The following is an 18204-nucleotide window of genomic DNA, read 5'->3' as shown; positions in this document are numbered from 1 at the left end:
CACACACACACACACACACACACACACACACACACACACACACACACACACACATGCAGAAATTTCAATAGCACACTGAAAAAAATTAGTACGAGTATTATAATACATAATGTATATTTTACTACATAATTCTTTGAGTAATACTAATTGTAAGTAAATATTTACAGTACACAAATATATTTATTCAATAAAAATGATAGTTAAATCAGATTAATGATTTTTGTATCAAATGAATGTATGTTCGTATTTAGTAAATAATTGATTAGAAGACTATTCAATTTTATTCGTTAAAATTTAGTATTTTTCTTCAATGCATAATCAAAGTTAAATCGAATCGATCTCCTAGAAAAAACAAGGCAGCTCGAAAACGTAATCTCGATATTTTCATTTACACAAAGGCGTATTTTAGTATAATTAAAAACGCCAGTATCAAATTTTAAATTGAATTCCGCGCTCGATATTCCTTCCTATAAATATTATGAAAAGCCGTATGTATGTGCGCCATTGTGCGTTTTCATTCGAGGATTTACGAAATTCTATTTATAACAAATATTTATAAAACGTATTTCGGTCCAACGCACATCGCGCGTCACAAATTCCGATAGCTCGTCTTTGGACGAGGCATTGAAGGGATCGCGAAATATCTTTCCCAATTCCATAACACCCCGTATAATGTATAACATGATACCGCATCAAGCCCGACACGTCGGGAGGCGGGCCTCGGTGGACCGACCGACCGCTGCATCCATTCCGGTGCAGCATATCCCGGAATCCCCGCGAGACGCGAGAGCGCGGCGTCGTGCTGGCCGTACTTATTCCGACCGACGCTGCAAAATGCAAAGCCGCGCGGCCCGCGGCGAAACGCGCGGCATGGTGCAGATAATGACCAGCGAATCCAATGTATGTATGGCTATGTGTGTACGAGAGAGTAATGCGCGCAAGTATAAATCGAGGAGGAAGATAAATCCAGATTCGATAGCCTTCCGGTGGAGAGTGGCTTATAACGCGCGTGCAGGTAGGCAGGCGAGGCAGGCGTTCGCCCACAGGGCCTCCTCCTCGATCGAGCGTATCGCGCGCGGTCCGTATACGGGTCTTCGCGTACGGTATGGATATGTATATGTATATATATGTACGCGTAGTAGCCGCGGATGCACAGCGAGCGGGGAAAGAGAGAAAAGAACGGGGGAGCAATCTCCTAGGAGGGGGAGAGAGAGAGAGAGAGAGAGAGAGAGAGAAAGAGATCCAGCACAGCACGCGGCCAAGAAGAAACTCTCCGCAGGCATTTGCATTGAATACTCTCTTACCTTTCTTGCTCGCCTACCTCTTCGGCGGCGAATAGGTAGGCTGTGCGCACCGCCGACCAGCCGCCGGAGTCTCCTTGTACCATTGTGCTTATTTATGCACTTTAATTATATCGAATATGGTACGCGCTCTTAGCTCGAGAACGACTGTGCTGCACGCTCTCCTCTCTCGCTCTCGCTCTCGTTATTTCTCTCGGTAGCGCGGTTTGGACCGCGTTCGCGGCCTCGTATACACGTACTTGGGAGTACTGGGTGGAATGCGAGCCGATATGGTGGGTGCACTCGCGCCGAGGAAGCGCGATTCGATTCTTTTATTCACTATGCAGCATCGCCCGCCATTGAATAGCCACTTGATGAACGCTTATACATCGATACAGCGGTATACGTGTATGTATCTCTTTAATCTCGACTTTCCGCCTCTACGTCTCCGGAAATCCATTCCGGAAGCGTGTCAATTGAATTAAATTGTTCTGCAAAAGCGTCAATTCGATACGTCCGCTTCGCTCTCTTCTCGCGGTACTTCTTTAAAGCGATGCTGCTCTAAGATTTTGTAATTGTAGGCATCGATTTTGACTTAATTCTCGTGTCGACGTTCACTGCGCCCACTGCGCTTTTCATTTTTATTTTCATTAAGAAAGGAAGGCAGTAAAGATTATGACATACAAAAAAAAACGTAAGCAGAAAGCGAATAGGTCAGTCACAGTACAGATCAGAAGACAATAACGTTCTGAGAGAAATGTTTGGTACGAATAACTATTATTTTGTCGTGTGAATTACAAAAATTGTCTTATTTTTTAATTTAAAAATTATATTATTTTAATGAAAATTTGGTGAGAACAGCACAATTTTTTAATTCACACACACATATCAATAAATATTTTATTCGTATTAAACATTTCTCTTGTAGCAAAATTTTAAATGTTGATACATTTTCTCTTCCTCAAGTTTTTTTTTGTCTACTACTTTTTTGGTTTTAAAAGCGACGTTTACAATGAAATTTTAAGGCGCAAAACAGTAACCAATAACAAACGAATGCGAGAAGAATAATCGACTATGGTTGATCAATTTTTTACAGCTCCTGAGTTTTACACCTTAAAATCTCATTGTAGACGCTACTTAAGGCGTGAATACTGACGTAAACTTAACGCCCAGAATTACAAATCTTGAACAGCACTGCTTTATATAAACAACTGCTTTATAAATAAAATACTAAATCGAAGGAGATATTTTGAGAAAAACGGATTTTGTTCGAACGAGTCCAAAAATCATATCTCTCTTAAAGGTTTCAATTTGACGAGACATATACTATATATAAAACACATTTCTCTCAGTGTTTACATTTCGTATTTTCAGTTATTTCCCGAGAGGAGCTAGAGATAACGCGAATTGATTGGAACGATATTTTTTTATTTATAAAACACAGAGAAATGAAAATAAAAATGTCGATTAAATTTGTTTTATCAATCCCGATTTCGCCTTCGGTGTCGGATCCCGCCAAGTCTCGGGATATCAGATCGTGAATATTTTCACGATTCGCCAGGCGAAATGGCGTCTAATGAAATAAAACACACGAGTCCCAGAGAGTACCTGCATCTTGCCGGTGCTTTAACGCGCGCGAACAAATATGAGCCGCTCGATTGTCGCGGCGAACATCGTCGAACGTGACGCCGATAAATATCGCGTTTATGTGAGCGTTCAATGCGAACTATTCTTCGTGTACACTTCGTGGCGCATGGAAGCCGGCGCGGCGCGGCATAGAGGAGATTTACGAGATGGATGGTGGTGCGTGTATATAGACCGGAAAGGAGGCTTTTTCCGCGACGCATGGCAACGACGATGATCCGTAAGAAATAGCCGGGCGTTACGCGTGCGCTCTCATCTCTCGCGAATGCTCTGCTCTGGTCATCCCGGGAAATTTTTCAGCTCTCGCACAAGCTTCTCCATCGGGTAACTTCGTTTACAACAACCGCGCTTCGTTATAATGACGGCCGCTGCGCGAGGAACGAAGAGGAGACGCGCCGCGCCGCGCGCTTTATAACGTAAATCCTCGTACTGAGATACGTTCGTTCGTAAATTATTAAAAAAAAAAAAAAAAAAGCTTTCTTTGTTCTCTTGCGTTGCTCTAGTTTAAGGCGGCGCGGAAAGAACAGCTTTGCCGAAGTATCTAAAATTTTAGCTTGATACAGATCTGAAAATAATTTTGTTTGAACCAAATTAATTATGCAGGACGCTTAAACCTGGTGGCTTAAACCTTTTTTGCAGCATCAACGTTTAACGTTCCACAACATTATTTTCAGATACGTATATCTAGCTAAATTTCTTTTGTGCTTCAGCAAAACTGCACTGAGAAAAATTTCCGGTTAAATATGAACGAACTGGCTATTTATGATTATCAGTATGCTAATTAATCTCAACTAGAATTATAATATTACAGATTCAGATTATAATAATCTTCTTACTTTCTTACTTTGTATTTCATAATTTTGACTTCATATCACAATTTTAAATGACTGATGAAGATCAAGTTTAGGTCGAAACATGTAATTCGTTCGAGAATAAAGCTGATTAAATATAATATAAAAATTTCTATATTCGGTCAAAGCAGGATATACTTCTTGTATAAATTTATATCTGATTTTGCACGTTGCGCGCCGAAATCTCTTTCTGTCTTGAAACACCACAATAAGAATCAGAATAGTAATATCTTTATGAAAAGCAATTTGATAATTTTTCGAAATAAACGTCTTTATAAGAATATTAATAATGAAATGTTTCAATGAGAACCTGAAAATCTGCGAATAATTTTTTGCGAAAAATATTGCCTCAAGAATATGGTAAAGGTATTGGTAATTTTTTATGATATGACATCTTGTATTACTTCTTTTTGGCCATTTTCCTTTTTTAAATTTTTGCTTTGTAAATTAAAAGCAAAAAGTAATAACACACACACACACACATACACACACACACATATATATATTACTTACAATAGATTTAACCAGAAAATTTTGATTTTGTCCGTTTTCAACCAGAATTCCAATTAATGCAATCAAATTCTCATTCCAATACGTTCTTTCGGTGAACTGAAAAAAAATCTATCCGTGTTTCGGCATCCTGCCTTGACTCGCGATTTATCGTCGAGTCCTCGATTCGTGCTCGAGCGGCGCTCACGCGAATCAAATGAGATGGGATCTAGGATATAACACGATTACAGAACCAAGAAAACGAGAAACGGTAATATCTCGCACTTATAACGCGCGTCGAACACGTGCGCACGGATTTTTCAATTAACCCCGTTCGTCGAGGACGAAATCCCCGAAGCAGATACTTCGGTTAAATAAAGACCCGGGGATTGGACCCGAATACAGCGAGTAGTCGGTGCGATCCGTTAGTCGCAGATCCTTCTCTAACCACTAACGATGGGTTTCGTGCAAGCCTGCGGAGCTTCGGCTCGGTAGGAGAACCACTAATGATTTTAAACAAACGTTGCGCAAGCCAGCCCCGGACCAGCTAGGACCGTTTACTCTCTAATTGGCGGATTTGATCTCCGGCGGATCGATTCTCAAAGTGTGCGCAAACATTGTTTTTTTTTTTTCCCCTATTCTGTTTCGGCGGTACGCGCGTGTACGTTTCATGTACATGTAAAAGATCGTTACTCAAAGAGTCTCTCTCTCTCTCTCTCTCTCTCTCTCTCTCTCTCTCTCTTTCTCTTCTACGAGTTTTGTAGTTAAACGCCACGCCACGCTGGTTTCCGGTATAAAAGATACAATGTAGGTGACGTAAATTGAAACCGCTGAACCGGAAAGGGTTAAGAGTCAGACTCGAAAGTTCGTTCCTGCTCGGCTGGATAACGTGATAGCTAGCATATCCATACCCGCTACACTGCGAGCGCGGTTGCGTGAAAATACAGCCGTGATTCTTTATCGTAGTTAAGGAAATAAACGAACACGAATATCCAGGATCGATGTAGAATAAGCGACCGGTGCGGTCTTGTATCAGCAGCACGCCACGTACCTAAACATATATCCCTAAGCGGGCCAAAATGTTACGACGTGAGCGATTAACCCTTTCATCGCGGTGGGCGGTTGATGTGTTGACGTTGATTTGCGCGGGGCGTGCACACCCGTCCGTTTAGAATTAAAAGTTGTGCGTAATTCTACGTTGAAGAGCGCCCCAAGTAGAATTAGCGTTCCCCCATTTTTATGCACAACAACGGGAGTCGTGTGCCATGAAAAAAGCGCTCTATTTAAAACGTCTCCAGCTACATACGAGCGTTTCTTATCCGGTACCTGTTATTTATGAACAATTAACTTGGAGTCTAAGAGCTAAACCAAATAATAAAGAGAACATAATGAGCGGAAGAATAATAGAATATTGTACAGAAAGAATCATTTCGCTCGAGTAATCGAAAAATGTAGTTAGGTACAGATCTGAAAATAATTTTGTTAGACTATCAAAATAATTATGTAGGAATGTCAAGCATAATAAGCGATGAGCTGCAAAAAGTTTTGATGTTCTAACAACTAGTTTAAGTGTTCTACATACTTTGGTGGTCCAACGAAATTAAGAGTTAAATGAAGATAAAGAGAATCGATAATAAAGAGAACAATGATCGACATAATGATCGGAAAAAAATTATAGAAAATATTGCACGGAAAGAACAATTCTGTTGAAATTATTTAAAAATCTAGGTAGATACACACAGAAATAAAAATGTTGAACCATCAAAGTAATTACGTAGGAATCTCAAACATGATGAACAACGCTGCCAAAAGTTCTAGCAATCAGTTCAGGGGCATCTTACATAATTATTTTGATAGTTCAACAGAATTATTTGCAGACTTGTACTCGGCTAAATTTTTACATATTTCAACAAAACCGTCCTTTTCACGTGGAAGAGATGAATGCATACTCGCAACGGCATTCTTCAGCTACTCGTATATAATCCATCGATGAAAGGAAAAGATTGATAGGTCGGCAGAAGCCTACGGGTGTACCGGATCGCCTGGAATCCTCCGTTATCCCGATGAACGCTTTATTCTCTCGTCGTTACATTCCCGTCATTTGCTACTCGGCGTCCGAGCAATATTCGAGCTCCCCCCCTTTCTCTCTCTCTCTCTCTCTCTCTCTCTCTCTCTCTCTCTCTCTCTATGTGCCTCTCTCTATCTCTTTACTCTCTGTATGTGTCTCTCTCTCTCCTCTGCGATTCTCCCTCTCGGTCTTCCAAGCTGGTCAAGTGCCGTGCATTCTGGCAAGCAAGGGAGTACAAGCGTTCCTAGATGGTTCTCGGTCCACACCCGTATACCGATGAGGGTTACGCTCCGTGTCTTCCCCCGATCCCCTTGTCGTGCGCAGATGGTTACGCTCGTACATGCCTAGACGTCTAGCTACTCGCTCGTCCTCCTCCTCGTCGTCGTCATCGTCGTCGTCGTTACGTATACAGGGTGCAAGTAAAACTTACCATGCGACGAAACTTCGCAAGAAGGTGGCACGTCCAAAAAAAAAAAAGAGGAAGAACGGGAGAAGTTTGCGTAAACATGACTCCCGCAAATACCGCCTCTCGAAGTTACCGCTCGTCGCGTCGAGATACATCGATCGTTGTGAGAGTAGCGTTAAACTTCCCTAAGGGAGAACGATAAGTAATAGCTGGTACGTAGCGATGTAACAGGTATCGCGCTGGTCGATATTCTATTATTGCTGTACACATCGTCGCTTATTCGTATTATTCGTATTATTTGTTAATATAAACGTAGAAATAATATAGCAAAAGAGAATAACGCGGTTATTCGGAGCACACATTTTTTGAAAATGTGTATTGTAAATAAAATCTGATACTTAATAAATTCTTTGGACGTTTCGGCCTCATTTAGGGTCATCTTCGGCGAATTTTAGCGAACAAAGCATACCCCACGTTCAATTGCAATGGTGATAAACCGTGCAATTTGCATGGGCGAATCAATCAGACGGGAAATCAGAGCAATGAGAACGAGAATATTAATTATTAACCCTTCGTAGGTACACCGGACCTTTCCAATTATCCAAACGAATTTTTCTCTTAAATTTCTTGTATTTTTATTAGATACAAATTTTAACATTTGACTATGGCTAATTAAACTTTGATAATGCAGCAGAGAATCTAATCCTGAATTTTTCTTGAATTGAGATTTTTTTTTTTAAATCCCAGAACGGTAAAAAGATTTGGGCTGGATCCACAACTGCCTAACGAAGAGTTAATATAAATTAGCACGGCGTTTCTTCGCCGAGGTGTCGCCTACCTAAAAGATAAGATTTGCGCTGCGAACGTGGATGCAGGCGCGAGTTCTCGCGACGAAGAATCATTTTGAGAGGTGTTCAAACGCGATAATCCCTGCGTTAAGCGGAAGATAAGCACGTGCAGTCTCATTTTCGCAAAAATCCCCGCCTGCATCTCCGTCTCTCCGTGCGGAGTTTACGGGCCGTGGATTTCACTCGCACCCTGTGTACGTCGCAAGCACGTGCGCGCACGTCCGCTCGCTTGCAAAAAGAGTGCATGGCATTCTCATTAGTTGGCCCGTAGCGCGTGTAGAACAACGGGGCGCAGGAGGGCAGGAAGGACCCTTCAATTCTTTCGCTCCAAATCCAACATCTGTTAATTGGAGGTCGTTTGCCTACGCGTCACTACTTCACCCCCCTCCGCTCTGTCTCTCTTTCCCTTTCGTTACAGGGGTTTCCAAGTACCGCCCGCTGTCTCATTACCACGAAGGATAAGACTCGACCGCTTATCCCTTTGGTCGAGTAGTTAAGAAACGGCAGGGACGGAAGGGGGAGAGAGGGAGAGCGAGAGAGGGTAATAAAAAAACGACAGGTTGAAGCAGCAGAGAGTACAACGGCGAGCCAGCGGCTCGTTTTCTCCGGGATATCGTTTTTTTTTTTTTTTTGAGGAACCGACTTTAGGGTGGACCGCGCTTTGTGAACTCCATTTATTAAATTTTTTGCTGAGAAGATCACTAAAGTACTTCACATATTTGACGAAATAGCGAATAAAATGGCTATTAACGTTTTAATATAAAGCATTATACTTTGGCATTAAATTTCAGAAATGTGTACAAACGACAGATGCTTCCATTTCTTTCTTCTCTCTCTCTCTCTCTCTCTCCCTCTCTCTCTAATTCCGAGCGGATTTTAATTTAACGAAAGTTCGCGAGATACTTCGAGGCACAATCTTTTGTTAAAAATTTGTTAAGAAACGACTCGAGGTATAAAGTGTCGGCGCATTACAACGTGCTTTGCGGAGAAACTATCGCCGAGAGATTTTACGTTGAAAGTGTATCGTCGCAGTTCTCGCAGATTCGTCGTTAGGGCTGTTGATAACTTTTCACCGAGAAACGATGAGCCTCGTTACATCCAGCTGATGCGACACGCTATATAGCGAGCGTAATATCGTCTCGCGCGCGCCCGGGGATTAAAGGCCGGGGGGGGAGGGGGGGAGGAAGGGGGTTGAATCGAAGCGCGAAGGAGAGAACGAACGAAAAGTCGGACGAGGCTCTCAAGTTCGACGAAATAAGAGGGGGCCGGTTACAGTCGGAGCTTTACGAGCTTTAAAGCACCGAATGCTCGTACTCGCATCGGGGATAACCCATCGCGGTTTACTCGCGTACACGCGCGCGAGGAGCTTTCCTCTCCGCTCCTTCCTCCCCTACCCAGCCCCCCCTCCCCCTCGCCCCCTCCGTCGCATAAACGTCGTTATTACAGAAACGTGAATCGCGTCCCAAGACGACGACGCGGCAGCCGCCTCCACCGCCTTCGTTGCCTCGCGCTCCGGTGCCTACTTGTACCTAATTGGACTGGAAGCACGTATAAACTTGGATTAGATTTCGCTGGAGCGACTCACTCGCCGCCAACTGCCGGCAACTAGCGTCTTAACTTCCGCCCAGCGTTTGCTCGCGAAAGAGACGGAGAGGAGTGAGAGAGAGAGGTAGAGAGAGAGAGAGAGAGAGAGAGAGAGAGAGAGAGAGAGAGAGAGGGAGAGAGGGAGAAGCACGCGGAAAACGTAGCCTTTCGCCGGCGGGCAGGAATCATCGTGCTCAAAAGACTTTAACGAAAGTGAGGAGCTTTAGGTACTATTAGCGCGATATCTCGAGCCCGCCATTCAGGCTCGATTAGAGAGAGGATAAGAGCGTGAGAGCGGGTGAGAGAGAGAGAGAGAGAGAGAGAGAGAGAGAGAGAGAGAGAGTCGAACGACGACGTCCATTCGAGCGCTTAACGTAACGTCGACGAATGGCCGACTAAGTAATTGCCCGACTGGAATTATCCTGCGAACGAGGGACCGAAAGCGACGTGACGGACGTTGATGAGTGCGATCGTCGATACCGCAAACGGAGACGCGAATCTCGAGTTAATTGGACTCGGTGATCGAGTAAGAGGGAAGCTGCTCTTCGAAATGGCTCCCTTATAAAATGACGTTTTAATAGGATATTATGAAGCTTTGTGTGTTAAAAATAGTGAGGCTTATATCATAAAGTATTAAAATATTACAAGCCAAATGTTCATCTTTACATTTTATTTCCAATATGGATAGTGTTTTCTAAAATATCGAAAGATAATTTTTATTTTTTCGCAAAACTTGACATCAAATTTTTAATATATTCACATTGCACAAAATAAAATTTGTGTAAAGTTCGAGAATGTACGCTTACGATTCGTAAAAGTTTCATTCATTATGAATTTTTATGTTTAGAAATGATGAGAGATGTTAGGATATTACAAACCAAATTTTTATCTTCACATTTTATTTCTAATGTGAATAGATTCATTCAAATATCGAAAGACAATTTTTGTTTGATAAAACGTTAATCGTCCGCATATTTTTTTGTAACTTTTGACATAAAATTTTTTATATATTCACATTGCATGAAATAAAATTCGTGTAAAGCTAGAAAATGTTCGCTTATGACTCGCGAAAGTTTTATTCATCATAAATTTTTATGTTCAAAATAATGAGATACTGTAAGAAATATTAGAATATTACAAATTTTTTTCTTCACATTCTATTTTCAATAGAAATAGATTCAAATATTGAAAACAATTTTGTTTGAAAACATTAATTGTCCGCATTTATATTGTAATTTTTTATTCATTTTTAACATATTCACATATATTAAATAAAATAAGATCCATATAAAGAGAATATGTGCGACTCGCGAAAGTTTTATTTATTATGAATTTTTATGTTAAAAATGAGATATTATTGAAGATATTAGAATATATAAACCTAGTTTTTATCTTTACATTCTATTTCCAATGTAAATTATAAATTTCGTTCAGATATAGAAATACAATTTTTGTTTGATAAAAAAACAATTAATCGTTCGCATTTTTTTTTTACAACCCTTCGTTATCCAATTTTTAATATGTTTACCTTCATTTTATTTATATTAAAAGTCAACCTGTAAGTTTAAATCAAGTAGAATCCCGAGAGAGGATCGTTGATTTCCCATAGAGAACCCGTGTACACCGCATGAACAGCCCGTATCTTGTCGACGCTAACGGTGCCAAAGTTTCGTCGTTTCGCCCCTCTATTTTGCGACACGTTTCTTCCTGACCAACGAGCGACCCTCAGGAACGAAGTTTTGCCTCGTCTAAACATTTCGGGGAAAGTGACGCGCTCGCCCGTGTTGCGCGACAATGTTGCGATTTCTTGTCACATAATTCGACCGGGTCGTTAGACATTCGTTATTCGACTGGATGCACGCTTCATTAAAGCGCATTCAGTACGACGATAATACGGCGTCATCGAAATTTGGTCGATACTCCCCGGCTGGAAACCATTAGCCACGATCGCCTACAATACCAAATTAACGGCATTACTACGGGAAGGGAAGTGGCGATGCGCGTGAGCCCCCCGCGTGTATACGCGTGTACATTCCGGTGTCTGCGCGCACGTGTACCAGACGTAACACAACGTGCGTGTGTGCTTTACGGCGGCTAACGATCCGCGACGCCGGGATATATGGTCGCGGTGTTCATGCCGATTGTAGGAACGGCGCTTCCGACGCGACCGATAAAATGATTTCTCTTTTCCCTCTTTTTTTTTTTTTTCCTCTTTACGGCTCGAACTGTGAAATATCGATTATGCGCGGTCGTTGGCACAGAAAACACACTCGGGGATTCGGCGGCGGGATGCCCGGGAGTGCTGCGATGATATCGATCGCTCGCGTAGGGAGACGCGGCTCGCTCGCTCGGAGGGAAGCCTTTCGACGCGATCAGTAAATCGCGCTTCGAGCCAGCGCGAGTTCATTCCCGTGCTCGTGCTCGATCGTTGGGGGCTGTTCATTCCGCAGGAAACACCAAAAAATACCACTCAACTAGTCGGGTATCGCTAGAGATCCGAGAGATTTCCTCAAGAATGTGGTGTATCAATCAGAAGTCTAAACGGCGTCCAATCTCCTACTCGAGGCTCTCCAGAGCGATATCTAGAGATCCTCAAGACATCGTATACCTCAGGACATTGGATGTTCAATACGTTTGGTTCGCCATATTTTTTGAAGAACTGCTTGAAATGGTATAAGATCAATCGTGCATCTATCTCATTTCATCTCAAGCAGGTTCTGAGAAACATAATGGGCCACAACCCGTGTGGTGTCCGATCTCTTGATCGAACATGTCCCAATGTTTTGAGGTATCCAAGGTCTCGAGGATCTCTCTAGATATCGCTGGAGAGCCTCGAGTAGGAGATTGGACACCGTTTAGACTTCTGATCGATACACCACATTTTTCTCAAAACTTACCAGAATGAGACGCGTGGACATCTCATTCCGTCTTATGCATAATCCATCTCGTTCTAGTTTAAGTAGGTCGTGAAAAGTCTGGCGGAACAAAAAAGTATGGTATCCAGTCTCTTACTTAAGGATCTCTTAGATAGCGCGTCGTCCCCGAGCCATGCGAGATCGCGTGACAGTCGGGAAGGCGCGCGGTTTGGCGTTCGCGGTATAAATAAAGCGGTCCTTAACGCCGCGCCATTCCTATATGTAAATGCAAGCGTAGATACGTAGTAGACATCAACGACCAGATAATTTTGCCAGCGCGCGGTCTAATTTTAGACCCGCGGCGCCGATACGCCCGTGTAATGTCGCGACATTCGCGCGCGCACCGCCCGACCGTGTCACATTATCGATTCGAGTCCCGCTCTATGTAAATGTAAACGAGATACGCGACGCGCGAGATTGAGATTTTCTTCGGCGACCACGCGTCGCGCCGACCGGCTGACGATGACCGCCGTGAAATGCGCTGTTGCAAAAAGTAGCGCGGTGGCCGGCGCTAACGGCAACAGTTCCAGTAATATTGTAATCCGCACGCGTCAAATATTGTAATATAAGACATTACGCTAAAGATTCAAAATAATACCGTAAATAATTGTATTACGATAGCTTTCTATCAATACTTATTTAATTTAGTTTTCTTATTTCAGGAAGTTACAAAAACTTGGCAGGTAAATTGATGTAGTAGAACAACATAAATGTAATACGCTGTAATTAACATAATAACACAGTATTTTTCCCGTTTGATAAAAACAATGGTCCATATTTACACCTCACTTTTGTAGATAAATGAGCGCGTTTATTCTGTGATCCTGTAATATATTTAAGTCAAGAGTAGTTCGTCTAATTTTTTTATAAACAATCACTTTCGAAGAATTTAAAAATTACTATCGTCAATAACGCATTATATATTATTAGTTGTTTTTTATTTATTGATATTAGAGAACATTATGGACATAGATTTAATCACAATCTTCTGCAAAAAAAAGTATAAATTAAAAAAATTAAACAAAGTAAGTAATTTATTATAACAGTATTTTTTTCAAATAAATATTTTAGTTAACGTAACGCTTCTTTATTGTGGGCTTTCAATGGAATTGCATCTACTTGTAGGTTTCTAAAGAATAGAGTGGGCGTGCCACATCTATTATGTAATTTTGACTTTAACTTACGTTTTGAAATTTTAAAATTTTGTTTTACAGAATCTAATTGTTTATATTTTTAATTGCGGTAATTTTTTGTAAAATTTTTTTGAAGTAATAACTAAATAAAATAAGTTTTTTTTTATGAATTTAGCACTTACAACATTTTACTTTGACGTGTCTAAATTTAAAAAAATATATATTAAACGATATTTACATAAAATAATATTTTACAATAATACACATTTTTTTATCGCTGAGATGTAAGAATATTACCAGTGATTATTCTCGAGGTAATGTTCATAAATATTAATGTTCTATAACATTATAATATTCTCTTGACACTATCATGTCTGCTGGTACTAAATGCGCGATATTTATCGATAAGAATAGACTAATAGAAATCAATAGTTTTAAGAATGTTAAATATACGGTGAAATAATATTGGAATGTTATTACACTGAGAGAAAGGTACATAAAATTTATTTGTGTGAAATATATTTATTTCACTGAAATAAATATTTATTTAAATACGGCAAAATAAAATTTTATTTTTAACAAATAAGCCATCTATAATATTTTTACAATTAATGAAATATATTTCACAGAAATGTATATACCATCGCAATCAAATTTTGTTATAACTATAATAATAAATATCGAAGAAAATGTAAATAATATTTGCTTCACAATATTTCGATATTTTTCTCTCATGTCAGTCATGTATAATTAACCCACACTACACACAATTGGATTATTCATATCCTGCGCACTTTTTTTCTTCGAAAAACTATAGCATCAAATAATTAGTTATAACATTTCTATATAATTCTTTCAAATACACAACCTTATAAGTACCTTTTAAAGATGTTAAAGTACATGCAAGAATTACTTAATAATTTTTGTATATTTAATATAACGAAAATTAATCGCGGAATAAATAAATGACCCGTGTATAGTAAAGTGTATAGTGGAGTACTGGAAAATCGTGTACTAAGAGTTAAAAATAAAAGTAAATTAAGTGTCTCTCGCGCAAATGCTGTAATCGATTTTAGAAATCCGTTTTACGCTCCTATTTCGCATGCGCATTTATCCACTGTTATCTTATATATCCTTTTAGATTGAGACAGTAGGAGTCTCGAATAATCCGGAAACCCCAGGCTATAAAGAGCGCGCCTGATCCCGATCCTGATCCTGATTCCGTATGCACCATGTACCTATTTACGTGACGTATACCTGGCCCACGGCAGCGCAATCCTCATTTTTCACGTTGCCGCGTGCGCGCACGTAGCCTATGGGATTCACGTAAATTCGGTATATATACCGTATAAGGTACACAGGCAACCGCGGAGGATTGGGTGAGCGAAGTACGTAGAAAGAGGAGGGATGAGGGTGGTCCCGACCTCTCCCGCGTACGTCATTCCCGGGGAAAGTTTACAGAGTGCCACTGCGACACGGGTTGCAAAAGGGGTTGAAAGCTGGACCCAGAACCGGGGCGAGCTCGGGAGGACGATGAAGCCGATCCCTTTATCTCCCTCTCCTCGTTTTCTGAGAAATTGCGTTACATTTGATTTACCGTCGGAATCGTTAGGGTCTCTGGACCCGAGATAGCGACCCACGTTTTTCAAACCGTCCTTGCCGTCTATGAAAGCGACCTTTCTTCTGTCGGGAGCTCTTTCTCTCCCCTCCCCCCCCCCCCCTCCCCTTCACCCTTCCTTCATTTCACTCTCCCTCTTTCGTCCTCTTTCCCTCGGTTTGTCTCAAATTTCAATTCGTAGCCTCCCAGGCTGGCACGCGGCGGGCTTCGTGCTCGCGCTGCGTGTTTCCCGTATACTCATTCCATAGTCATTCCACGCTTAACCCGGTAATGCATCCGATGGTATGCATCTCCGTTTCCATATCGCACAATTTTGTAACTTTTCGTCTACCATTCAAATATAAGGCCTTAATCTATTCCCGAGGCGACCTGCCTCGGGATTTAAAATTCTCCCGTTAACGGAGGAATAATGTCGACCTTTAAATATTTTCACATTTATATAAATATATACATATATATATATATATATCGCTTATTCTCCGCCCTTCTCTTTGCATTCTTACAAAGACTGAATAGGGCATCTAGTTCCTTTCATACACAAATTTCTAAAGACGCATGGGTATACCGGAAATATTCTTCCTTTGGAAATAGCTGCTGTTTGAGTTTTCCTTATCTGAATACTTTCCAAGTAATTTTAGTGAAATATTGAGAGATCTTTTTCTAGAAAATGGAAACGTAAACAAACACACGTTATCGAGTAAAACCAATATTACCGGTGCTGCGATTTCAGCAAAGAAATTATTCACACATGAAATCCGACTAGAATAACGAGACGCTTTGGTCATCCAAGAACAATTTGTTTTTTTTTCTTTTTTTTTTCTTTTTTTTTTTCCGGATGTTCCCAAACCCGTCGCGGGTATTTGAAATTCATTTTAGTTTGTCCCAGTTCCACACTCCCTCGGTACACGAGCGAAAAATCGGATGACTTTTGTGAAAGCTTGTTAAAACTTCAGAGCGCGCTTCAAACTGAACGTAGTTATGGCACTCTCAGTGAGTAAGTCGATATCAGAATGATTCGATAAAATGACGTCGTTAATAAAGGATGAAAAAAATATATAAGTGTAAAAACGCCCTACTTTCATTCCTTTAAGGAAAAAAAAAGAAGAAGAAAAAAAGGAAGTGGAGAAACAAAAAAGATCAAACGTTCTCTCGCTTCCTGTTGTCCCAGTTGCGCGCGCGGAAGTATTGTCCTCGCCCCAGACAGACAACTGGCAACGTAGTGTCTTTTGTAATGCAGCGGTGCATCATCGTGACGGGTTGTTGTCTGTTGCAGTGCTGCGGGATGAGTTTCGCGCGGAGCCACAGAACACGAGGGTCGCCGCCGGGGAGACGGCTTTGCTGGAGTGCGGACCGCCTCGCGGCCATCCGGAGCCAACCCTCCATTGGAAGAGGAACGGTCACATAATAGACCTGGAAGCGACAAAACGGTGAGCTTTCTTTGTGACCCGCGGTGTCCCGTCTCTTTGAATTTCGCTCGGCACACCGCGACCGCCGAAAACGCAACGAAATTGCACGCCCGACGCGCAGCGAAAAAGCGTAATGATTAAATGCGGGGTTGACTATTTTGCCGGCGATGGTCCCTTTCCCCTCTCTTTCGGAACAACTTGGGGACGACTCGGCGAGCTGCAACAGCAGCTGCCGACTGCTTGAAAATGACTTTAAGCCGCGAGCTTCCTTTACTTCTTCCTGCCTTTGTCCGATTGTCGTCCGACTCGTTGGCACTAAGCGGACAAGACAAACGTTCGCTTTAGATGGTTACACACCGAATGTTACAACGTTACTAAATAAACTGAACGGGGGACGCTCGACCGCTGTAATAAACATAAGCAAGTAAATAACAGTAATTAAATCCAAAATAAATTCGAAAATAAGCACCGAGTGTGTTTCCACGCGCCTCGTTACTCCGCAGTATACGGCGATTAATTTGATTTTGTCTCGAATGAATGATAAAACAATAACAAATATACCCCCCTCCGTTCGCAATTTGCGAAACCTTTAAAAGCGCGAACGCATCCGCCGTCGCATCCGCTTCAAACCCGCCCATTCCCGATTAAATTGCAACGTCGCGCTACCCCGCGTATAGGATGGAGCGCCTATATGTGGGAATTTTGCGTTGTGTGTCTCTCCATACGCAATAATGTCGCGGCAGTAAGAGCAACTTTTACGCTCGCGGGATTACGGCCGGGAAATCTACTTTTATAGATGTGAGAGGGTGGAGGCAGCAGAGAGAAAGGGACGGAACGGAACTCCGGATTAACTTAATTCTAACAGCGACGCGCCGGGGTAAAAGGGACGTCGCCAGAACAAAAAATATCGTATCAAACGCCGCCGCTAACGCAAATACGGACGGTTATCTCGCATTTGCCTGAGCTTTTTCGAAGTCCCGGTTTAAGGGGATGCTGGAATTGTTCTGTTTTACCGATCAAATGTGATTAATTTTCAAATCCTCCAATCTTTTTATTGCATTTACACCAGATTTTAAAATCCTCCACAATTAAAGTATATAGATAAAACACACACAGTTCGCGGGCAACAATTTCATGCGAAAAACGGAAGGAAATTGAAAAATTGCAAATGTCATCAGCTTCTGTAGACGACTCGTGACAATATGTGTTGCATATAAGAATTTTAGACTTTGTGCGCTTGAAATAAGTTTAGATTGCAGAAATGTATTTAGATTGTAGAAATTACATGAATGAACGTTATTATGCTTGTAGAAATGTATTTCTAGAAGATGTGCTTAGAAAGGGACTTTGGTATCTATGAGAGGAAGAGGTGATCTAAAAGTTTCACTCGTATGCTACGAATAAAGTCGGTGTGAGGAGTAAAAACAGAGCAGTAATTATGTCTAGCAGTAGGTATCGGATCTCGCAAAAGATGATGTGAACAATAATGTAGGAAACTGAGTTTGGAGTTAAAAAGATTGTATTATTGACATCGATCAAGTATGGCCTACAGCAGTTCATACTTTAATTGTGAAAAATTGCTACAGCAGTTCATACTTTAATTGTGAAAAATGATTTTTAAATCTGTTTATAAATGTATATATAAGCAGTTAAAAAAATACTTGTTTAAAAAATGAACGGTAAAATAGACGGCTTTAGGATTAAGGCTTTAGGATTAAGGCTATTCATAATTGATTCTTATATTTGAGATTATATTTGTTTCAAGTACAGTTTGAAGCTGTCATAAGTCAATTAGAGGACTGTATCAGCATCTTAAGATATTATCTAAGACGGCCTTAAAGTAAAACTATAAATACCGTTCTAAGTAGATATAAATTCCTCATGAAGATGAATTAAAGATTCATTTCGATATATGACACCTCAGTCAGTTTTACATTAAAATATCATATTACATAGCTAGTA

At 41.1% G+C, this 18204-nt stretch overlaps 1 protein-coding gene across 1 annotated transcript in view; it reads left to right on the top strand.

Moving 5' to 3' along the window:
- The window catches only part of LOC108750975 (roundabout homolog 2-like), a 124404-nt gene that overhangs the window by 92536 nt on the left and 13664 nt on the right, over positions 1–18204 (top strand). The window contains exon 3 of the mRNA XM_018490864.1: positions 16110–16263. Coding sequence (XP_018346366.1) covers positions 16110–16263 — 154 coding nt within the window. The remainder of the gene's footprint in view (positions 1–16109; positions 16264–18204) is intronic.

This window comes from Trachymyrmex septentrionalis, unplaced genomic scaffold (assembly GCF_001594115.1).
Source record: "Trachymyrmex septentrionalis isolate Tsep2-gDNA-1 unplaced genomic scaffold, Tsep1.0 scaffold11, whole genome shotgun sequence".
Taxonomy (NCBI): Eukaryota; Metazoa; Arthropoda; class Insecta; order Hymenoptera; family Formicidae; genus Trachymyrmex; species Trachymyrmex septentrionalis.
The sequence above is the reverse complement of the archived record's forward strand: the minus strand, read 5'-3'. Positions and strand labels throughout refer to the sequence as shown.